At 38.4% G+C, this 10,112-nt stretch overlaps 1 protein-coding gene across 1 annotated transcript; it reads right to left on the reverse strand.

The window, feature by feature from the left end:
* Positions 1–665: 665 nt before the first annotated feature.
* On the reverse strand, positions 666–6,544 carry LOC125062853. The gene is made up of 4 exons (XM_047669052.1): positions 5,623–6,544; positions 3,825–3,978; positions 3,057–3,177; positions 666–1,981 (listed from the first exon to the last, which is right to left on the reverse strand). The coding sequence occupies exons 1-4, from the start codon at positions 6,450–6,452 to the stop codon at positions 1,752–1,754; spliced, it is 1,335 nt and encodes a 444-aa protein (XP_047525008.1). The 5' UTR covers positions 6,453–6,544; the 3' UTR covers positions 666–1,751.
* Positions 6,545–10,112: the final 3,568 nt, after the last annotated feature.

Raw genomic sequence — 10,112 nt, forward strand, 5'->3', positions numbered from 1 at the left:
AGTTGACACTCTCCTGTTGCAGAACATACTTTGGAAATTGGAAGTGTCATTTAGAAGTGGAGAAGTCTCCATTTTGGTACAGTTGGAAAACCACCCTTTTTTATCATTTTGGTTTATACGTAGGTGTGTGCATTGTGTGTGAAGGTGTGTGAGGTATTTGTATTACGATCGTGTTCAATGATAAGTTGATGGTAAAAATTTTGGCGGGAAAGGACGGCAATTTTTTTTATTTCTTGAAAAATTTGGATTGGTCGTGATTAACATGTCAAAATAACAACAAATATTCATAAAATTTTCTTTAATTCAACAAATATATATTCTACAAATTCCACAAAATATATTACATTATACGTCACGTCATGTATGTTAAGGGTAAGTTAGATTCAAGAGATTACAGAAAGCTTGGCTTAGTCTATGCTAAATTATTGAAATTTGGCGCGAAATAAGCTATAGCGTATTTATCCTCTTTATACGTATTTATGTGTTATTACTGTAGTTTTACTTATGACGATATTAATTTTGTAGTTTTACGCCCGAACCCAATAACCTATCTCAACCCATAATCCACCATCTGAGATGGTAATCTTAATCCAAATGTTGGATTAAGATTACCATCTCGACGGATTGTAATAGCCATCTGTCGATACAAGCTATCCATGGGAGGTCGGATCGATGACTGTGGATAGACCTTTGTATGAAAATGACAGTTGACGAAAGGTCGATTTCAACAGTTAATTATTTTAACAAATTTTAAAATAATTAACTGATTATTCACTTTATTTGGCTTACATTGATCAAATATGAGTGAAAACTCGGTAAAATGGAACGACAAAGAGCATTTCATCCGTCGCCAAAAATGGATTGTCTTCGTAGGGTTTGGTTATTGGGATGCAGGTAGCAGATCGATCGACAGTCACGGTCTGATCTCAGTTTGTTTTCAATCTGAGATAGTGGATTAATTATTGGGTTCAGGCGTTACTTAATTGTCCCCTAGATAGCGGTTTTAATAATTTCGCGCCAAATTGAATACCTTTAGCTCCACATATAAGTTAAAAAGTTTCCTTTACCAAAAACAACAGAAGCTAGTCTTTGATTGACAACTTTAAATACGATTATCTTAACAACCCATTACCACATTTACACTCATCCAACTGGAAATAAAAACCCAGAAGAACCAAAATAATCGCCAGTGATACACTCTATACTCTACCGCCTGACAATTGACAACGCGTTTGTTTCAATACCCTGCCCCCAGAGCTAAGTGTACTAATAAGAACATTACTTCCATAGTAATTTATAAATATTTTTTCCTTTTCGTCGATGTAATGTATTAAGTTTAATAGTTAAAAAAAAGTACTAAACTCATTACACTGAAGAGAAAAAGCGTATACAATTGTTTCACTGATTAAATATAATTACGGACGATACAACCGCAGATTACCACGGTAATTTTGACGAATGTCTAGAACGTAATAAGTAACGTACCACTCTTTTCGCGTAAATATTACTAGATAGATATATCATTACCACTATTTGCTTTTAAACTGTCGCATTAACTTTTATAATTATTTGGTTTTACAATCTAAACTAAAACTATCTTTGTGGTTGATGCTATATCGACGATGAAGTAATAGATAATTATCTATTCCAATAAATATCTTAAATCAATAAATACAGAACATTTTCTCTAGTTCTTTTAAGTCTATAAAAAAATCATATAGGGATGGACTGATTTCAAAATTGTCTCGTGTCTAATACCATCTTGCTGTCCCTACCCCAACTCTATTATCTGGTGGGTCCCTCGCACAGCAGTACGAAGCCAGTATACCAATAGTAGACAGGCCCAAAGATAGAACACTGATGCTGCACACAGCACCAGAGGTGATGTCGTTCAGAGCTGTTCCAGACTTCGGCTGGATGCAGAGGAGGAGTAGTAGACCAAAAGCGCTGAGGAGCGAGAACGACGATAACACGATGTAACCTACAAAAATGATATTAATAAACCTTCTGGTATCTTCACCAGCGTGAGGACCACGCCACCAATGGAATGGGCAATTAGCAGTATGAAGAAAGACATCGTGAGGAATGAAACCCAATCAGGCAACGGCTGATCAGCTACTTGCCTCATGAAACAGATACATAGGTGATAGGACTCAGACCTAAAAGGTTGCGGAGTCGCAGGTTCTTTGGTTATACAGAGTAAACTCCATGTAACGTCTCTTTATTTAACGACCCCGTAAAGCGCTGAAATCATTGGCTTTGGTTGTTTTAGCATGTCTTCCATACAATGATACACTCTACATACAATTAAATACTAAAAGTACTTTTTACGTTGTTGTTGATTAGTTAAAACTGCGGAGTCCTAGCGAGAAATAAACACGCCTGTCGGTACTCGTCGTACGTACCGAACTTTCCAAATAATCCGTTCTTTTTTTACAAAAAGCTTGCATGTGCTTTATCACGAAGATGCCGTAAGATATGAATTAAAAAGTAAAAAACAATAGCGTTCATATACGAATTGTTTTTATGTAATTACTAACACTAGACTGAAATAAACTTTCTTTTTTAAATACAGATTTTTCTTTCCATTTAACGGCATCTCTTTGTAATGTCAAAATAGGCACTTGAGTGTCATTATATAGACTTTACACTGTATATTACTGCGATGACATCCAAGAACGCCGTATCAAAGTATTTCCCGCTGAGAATATATACAACCTTCACATGGCCAAACCAGACCGCCTCCATCCTGCCAGGCGATTGACCACCACGCGACGACCCAAGCCGAGGTCCGAGTCTCGCAGGAGACACCCTTGGTGTGGAAAAGACCATCGGCAGAGCTACGCTCGCCAAGAGAGCTGTTCTGTCTAGGCCGCCTAGGACAATCTAGTCCTGGAAACCCTGGTAGAGGATCCTCATAATTGGGATCTGGTTCCTGTCTCTCTTGGAAGTTACCCGGAGGGTCCAGTTTAGTCTAAAGTACGGTCTCCTCACGATGTCTCGATGAAATATCTATTTAGGATTTTAAGCACCTAGGGTTGGGTTCTTAAACTTACCGGAAATATAATTCCTATTTGGCAAAAGTTGGTTACGTCTTGATCTAAGGCCTAATAAACCAAGCAGGAAGCAGGTGAAACCGGAAAGAACGCCAAAGTCCAGGTAGTAACGGCGTCCCAACTAAAAAAATTAAGCAGCTGAGTTTCATCATCGGACGTCGAGGCAGAATACGAAATACCATCCGTATCACCTCCACGTCATGTTCCACAACTGAGCGTTTCTTAAGGCAGTTATTGCCACTACCACTATGTGGAACCACCTACCCACTGCAGTATTTCCGACCCAATTCGACTTAGGGTCGAAAGAAATAAAAGAAAAGAGAACCTTCTGGCAATGTCCATGGCTGGCGGTATCACTTAACATCAGATGAGTGTCTTGCCCATTTGCCCCGTGTTAACTAAAAAAGGCCGGCAACGTACTCGTGACCCCGCATTTAGAGTGTCCATAGGCGGTATCACTTAACATCAGATGAGCCTCCTGCCCATTTGCCTCGTGTTATCTAAAAAAGGCCGGCAACTCACTCGTGAGCCCTCTGGCATTGGGAGAGTCCACAGGCGGTATCACTTAACATCAGGTAAGCCTCGTGCGTGCATGGTCTGGATATGTATAGCCCACATGGAAATCAATTTTCTTATTGAAAATTAAAGTGATTTTCACATAATTGTATTTCTAGCACCAATGTATTAGTGTGCCGTTGGCAAGCTTTTATAAATGAATAAACTCTTCTCTTTTCTTCTATTGTTAATCTTCTATTTAAATATACTTACAGAATACATCATGTAGAAACTAAGTCCTGTTGTCAAACCGCCGCAGAGCGTCAACATTAATGCAGCAATGGTTAGAGAAGCAGCAGCGCCATTTTGTTTAAAACTCAAAGACTTATATGTGTCTTCGGAGTATGTAGATGGGGCTTCAGCTACCCTGCAAGTATATGTCAGGAAACATAAGCTTTTGTTAAAAGGGGGGGGGGGTCCTACAAAACTTAAAAGAAAAGACAATGGTGTGAACCAATTGACCGAGTCCAATGCTAAGCTGGTGAAGCTTGTGTTATGGGTACTAGGCAATGGATATACATACATATTATAGATATATAGACATATAAATACATATTTAAACACCCAAGACCTAAGCACAACAACAAATGCTCATCACATCGATGTTCGTCTCAGCCGGGGATCGAACCCAGTACCCATGGATTCGCAGTCAGGGCTACTAACCACTAGACCAATGAGTCGTCTCTATGTATATATATATATATCTTAAAAGAAAAGAAAATCACGTTAAAAGAGATAGTACACTTGCCCACTAGGAGACCCGGTGTCGTAGTCTCTTCCATTTGACATATTAATGATTTTAGGCACTTGACGTAAAAACTCTACATAATTATAATGGACGCTACTACGTTTTGGCCTGGGCCTCAGATTTCTGTATCTTGTGGTTCTGGTGACTCCAGAGCTGGTGGTTTCCTCAACGAATAGTCGCAATACAGCGAGGTAAGCATTAAAGAGCAAACCAAACGTTTTAAAGTGGTTTAACTTTCTATTTATTCTTTTTTAATTATTATTGCTACTAGTGGACCCCACAGACGTTGTCCTGCATGATATTTAAAGCGATTAGGATATTAAACAAAGTATGAAAGTACCGACTGCAGCGCCATCTGCCAGGCTGATTTGTGATTCTTAACCATCCAGGGCTCCACCCAAACGCATACAAAACAATTCATTCAAATCAGTCCAGCCGTTTAAGTGGAGTTCAGTGACATATACACGTACAGTAGAATTATATTACGTATATATATAAGCTATCCTATCTTTTAAGTTAGATCAAACACACGGTGAGCAAATTTGATTGAAATCGGTTTAGTAGTTTAGGAGTCCATAGCCGACAAAACACGTGACGCGTAATTTATATATATTAAAATATAATGTATATTTGTGTGTAGGAAATAAATTCTAATTATTTTTAGATGATGTATGTGCAAAAAAATTGGGGCAATATAATTGTTTCATACTTAACAGTCCAATGTTTTGTTGTGGTATTGGATTATGCATACACGCTATTAATATGTTTTTAATTAGATTTTTATTCTATCCAATGATATTTATGTATTGTAATCGTGTTTTCATTTCAAAATGGCGATTGTCATACGGGGTGCACAAATTAAACGAATTTTTAACTATATTTAATGTGAAAATACGTGCCTCTAAAGATCCAAGAAATAATTATTATCAATATATGTATAACATAATTATTATATCTTTATGTAATATATTAATGCAGAGCAGCGTGCGAGTCTCATCCATGAGGTCGTTGGTTCGATCCCCGGCAACAATGAACTTTTAATGCCCATTTAACGAAAACAAAGGAAAACATCGTAAGGAAGCCAGCTTGCCTTTACACAACACGACGGCGTTACAGGCACAGAAGGCTGATCACCTACAAACAGATACAGAAATCTGAGGCCCAGACTTAAAAATATAGTTTTTTTTATTATTATATATTTACAGTTAGTATTAAGCCTAACAGAGAGTACTGCGCGTTTGATCCGTTCTTTAAAAAACTTACCGTGGCATAATAACAGCCGTAGTCCTGTCTCTCTTCTCTCTAACAAACACATCATGTCTATCAAACTCCGGCAGGCCATAATTCAGCTTCTGTTGGGCTTTAGGGGAAATTGGTGATGTGGTACTCAAATTGGCGCAAGATTTCGACGGTGTCATATTCGTCGGCGTACTTGATACCAGTTTAATGGGGGTCCTCTGTTTTGGACTACGCACTGATGGTTGACTGCCGTAGCTCTTCAGCTTCCTTGGGGTTGATAAGAGTTCGTGGAGCTTCTGGGTCGCAATCTTCGAAGCTATGTCTTCATCAGGGACGATCGCGTACCTTAAAGTTTTCCCATTCACAGTCTTAACTATTTCGCTTGGTATCGCCTTCAGTTCGTTCAGATCTGGTGCATCCACGTTGTACTCCTCGATCTCGCTTTCATCAGCCTCGATGATGCGTTTTTTGGTTGGTGAATAGTCTGTGTCATAGCTGTCATAGCGTAACGAGAGCTCTTGTTGCTGCTTCAGTTGGGCCATCTCTAAATCCTCGCTACGTGATCTGCAATGTACGATCGCACGCGTCGGCTTACACATCAAGGAAGCTTGACGGTGGAACCTGGCGGGTTTCGGGGGCAGTTCAGGAGGCATGTCTTTGAGTCTTGATATACGTAGAGGATTATCGGATATATCTGTTCGTAGTATACGTTTGTCCGAGCGTGGTGTGTTTGTGCCAAGTGGTGGGACCCGCTTGCGTTCCGGTGACACAATTCTTGTGCATTTCTGGGCATATTCACTTGCGCAGAACGCCGGGTTGGAGTAATATTTGTAGACAATCTTTGGTGACTCCATTGAGTTCAGTTTTTGTTCAGGCTCAGAGCATTGGCTTACGCGTCTTAACCACGGTTATTATTAAGTAAACTAAAACAGTTTAGTAAATAGCACTTAGTCGACACAACTATAATAAACACTAATGTGCGACGCACGATATATATTTTGTTTTAACGCTTTTGTTGCAGTTTAAAATTTAACACACGCCAATCCCATCCAACGGTTAACCGTCAACTGAATAGGGGAATTTTCGAAAAGGCTAGGGTCGGAAATGGCGCGCGCGCACCCCAACGTTAGCACGCGCTGAATTAATTACACAACCAGTGGGACTTATTAATATGGATGTAAGATACAGTTTCGTTAATCATACTTTAAGGTCGAATTTTAATAGTTTTCTATAAATGAGGGCCCGGTGTGAAGGGAAAACTAAGTAATAATAAAAAAATAACTTGACATTTTCAAATGTATTTAAAGTCCCAATTGAAAAATAGGACATTGTTGCTAGTTGGTGTTGTGGCTAGATGCGCAACTCTTACACAAAAGTGTTTGAATCAAGGCATCACATGATTGCCCAATTTACTAGTACAGTGAAGGATAACATCGTGATACTAGTCCGTGTAGGCACAGACGGCTGATCACCAACTTGCCTCATGAAACAGCTAAATAAGCCCACACCTAAACGGTTGTAGCGAGAACATCATAATACCTTCATACGTACGAAGGAAGACATCTTGAGGAAACTTTAGACCCTTAGGAGTACCACCGCCCATGGACACACTGCCAGAAGGCTCGCAAGCGCACTGCCGGCCTTTTAATTATTGGTACGCTCTTTTCTTGAAGGTATTGTATGGTTTCCTTTTATAAGTGTAGATATGAATAATTACAGACAGAATTTACTGATAAGTTGATAAAGAATAGATGAACCAGCATTTAAACCTTTTAAGTATGTATCGAACCATTTCTCTTAAATGTATTAAGTATACCTAACGTAAAAAAATTAAAAGAATGAGAGGCGCTACAACCTTTTTGGTCTGGGTCGTAGATTTCTGTATATGTTATGTCAATTTAATAGGCAAGTAGGTGATCAGCCTCCTCTGTCACACGCCGTCATGTAACGTGTTGGGTCTAACGCAAGCCACTTTCCTTACAATGTTTTCGTGCACAGCCGGGTATCGATGAGCTGCACGCTGAAGCCACTATGCCATTCTTAACCTAAATAGTAATATTACATAAATACAAAATTAAAACAAATTTTAAAGTCCCTATGTTAAACCTTCAATGCCGGAATTTTCTCGCTCTATTGCGATTGTTCCTTGAAGAAACCACCAGTATGGGGTCACCTATCAGGCGCCAACTTAAATCTTTAATTAGCGTACCAAACATAAAGACATGCTCTGCTCATGCCCAGCTTTTGTGCGTGTCCCATGGGGATGATACTAACGTTACAACACATAGCATCCCATAACCGGCCTAACCACGAAAGATTCAAAGACCCAATATGGTCACATCGTCCGTTACTTATAATTTAATCTAACCAAAAATATAGCAAACTTTCTCGCAAATCGCATAAAAATGGTTAACAAAATACTAAAATAAAAATCTTGTCCCTGTGGCAATAATAATGCCGGCATTTTCTCATGCTATAATTTATATTTGAAATTATTATTTCCCGAAATTATATTTGATTAGACGCCGTAAAACACGCGCGAAACTTTCTACGTATAGACATTCTTATGATATCCTTTAACATTTTCGCTACTACACTTTAAAATTGTGCAATGAAACAAAAATTCTAACGGCTAGACAACAATACTTACTTTTTTGAAGAACAACGACCACACCTCATCATACACACCGCTTTTCCTTCTTCAGAAGCCCTATCTTTAACCGCTTTCTTAAAATCAAAATTTTCACTATCAATTTAATTCAACTTTGTACTTTTACTAACAATCTTTAGCAACATCTTCTGTTCTATGCCGAAGTGCTATGGAGAATTGATTAAGTCTTAATATTATGTCAAATGGAAGAGACAGGGAATCCTAGTGGACTAGTGCACTTTCTCTTTTAATATCCTTTTTTTATTATGTGTAATATCTTCTTTCACATGAAAAGGGATAAGGGTCAATTGTCATTATTATAAACGGAAAATTCAATTTTTTTCCCTCCAAAACGCATACTTACGTAACGCAGCTTTTTTTTCGTAGAGGCCGCCACGTGCCGTAACGGTTAAAAACAGCTGTCCGGGCGCAGCTGCGGACAGGGACAGCGCACCTTTGGTTAAATAACTATGAATTGTATTCGAAACGAAGTAAGAATCCAGCTATTTCATTTTTATGGAAGACTTGATACCAGATCTCTTAATGCCAGAGGGCTCGCGAGTGCGTTGCCGGCCTTTTAAGAATTATTGGAACGCTATTCAAAGAACCCTGTCAACGATCGTATTTTTGTACAAAGACATATCTGTCTTGATCTATATGTATAAAGCAAGCAGTGTTAGCCTGGTGGAACCCTCTCTGTGTACCAATGGACTTTCTGACTATGTGAAGAAAAATATTATATGAAGGAAATCGCGAGAAAACCGGCACGGTTCAAATCCAAAAAACAAACAACCTGCGGGTGGAATTTCGTATTCTGCCTCGACGTGATAAAAAAAATGATGAAACTCAGCTGCAGGTATTAATCCGAACAACTAATCATCTACTTGCTTAGTAAGAGAAATTATCACGAAACAGATACAAAAATCTGAGCCGCAGACCTCAAAAGGTCGTAGCGTCTGTGATATATTCTAACTCGCATAAAACGTTTTATAAGTTGTCATAAACAGCAATTTTTGTGTGGGACTGAAGGCTCACGAGCAAACGGGTCACTTTGAATAAAATGATAACCGCCACCCATGGACACCAGCAACCGGGGCTAGCGGGTATTATGCCGGCATTTCTGCGTTACTTGAAGCATGTTTCATTATACTTTAATAAATTTGGTATTTTCTTTCGTAATTCACATTGACGCAAATGTTTCTTACCTCTGACAATTGTGAATAGGGTGATCTATACGTCTCTTTCACACCTTTGTTGTGACATTTTTTGCCATTTTGATAATTCTGACATTGACCTTACATTGACTACTAAGTAGTAGCAGCATAGTATTTCTATATGTTTATAGCTCCATCACACACCGAACGACGCTTGACCCAAAACTTACGCATCGAAATAAACTTCCTTGTCTCTTTTAATTTATTTTCATCAAAACGGCCAAACATTGTTGTTTTAAGAGTTTCAATATAATATTTAATAATAAACGGTAACTATTCGTTTCAAATGAAGAAGGCAGTGTAAACTAACATAGGGTTTTATTAATAAAACAGTGCTATTAGAATTTTAAAATACTAATTAATATAAAGCGTACCTAATATAAAAATTCCAAACAATTTTCTTTCTAGAGTTTTTAGGAAAGCCTGTAATAATTATTTAAAGATGATTGCATGACCATATCCCTGGGATTGGCTGATACGAAAGCTGACGGACTGCAGTTGGCAGTTGGCACTCAATGAAGTGTTGCCAACATTGCCAACTCCTACAAAATGTTCCCTCTAGAACCAACTTCAAATATAAGGGAGATAATATCATCAAATCTCACTTTTATAGTTTTATATAAAACTATACAAGAGGCAAGTTGTACAGA

The sequence above is a fragment of the Pieris napi genome, chromosome Z, assembly GCF_905475465.1.
Source record: "Pieris napi chromosome Z, ilPieNapi1.2, whole genome shotgun sequence".
NCBI classification, from domain to species: Eukaryota; Metazoa; Arthropoda; class Insecta; order Lepidoptera; family Pieridae; genus Pieris; species Pieris napi.

Bases quoted from the DNA above. Each gene is read 5' to 3' on its own strand.
- LOC125062853 (XM_047669052.1), bottom strand. From the start codon at position 6,452: ATGGAGTCACCAAAGATTGTCTACAAATATTACTCCAACCCGGCGTTC. The intron at 3,979-5,622 runs GTAAGTTTTTTA...ATATACTTGCAG, and splicing joins ACGGCTGTTATTATGCCACG to GGTAGCTGAAGCCCCATCTA. The intron at 3,178-3,824 runs GTAAGTATATTT...TAATTTTTTTAG, and splicing joins GTTTCTACATGATGTATTCT to TTGGGACGCCGTTACTACCT.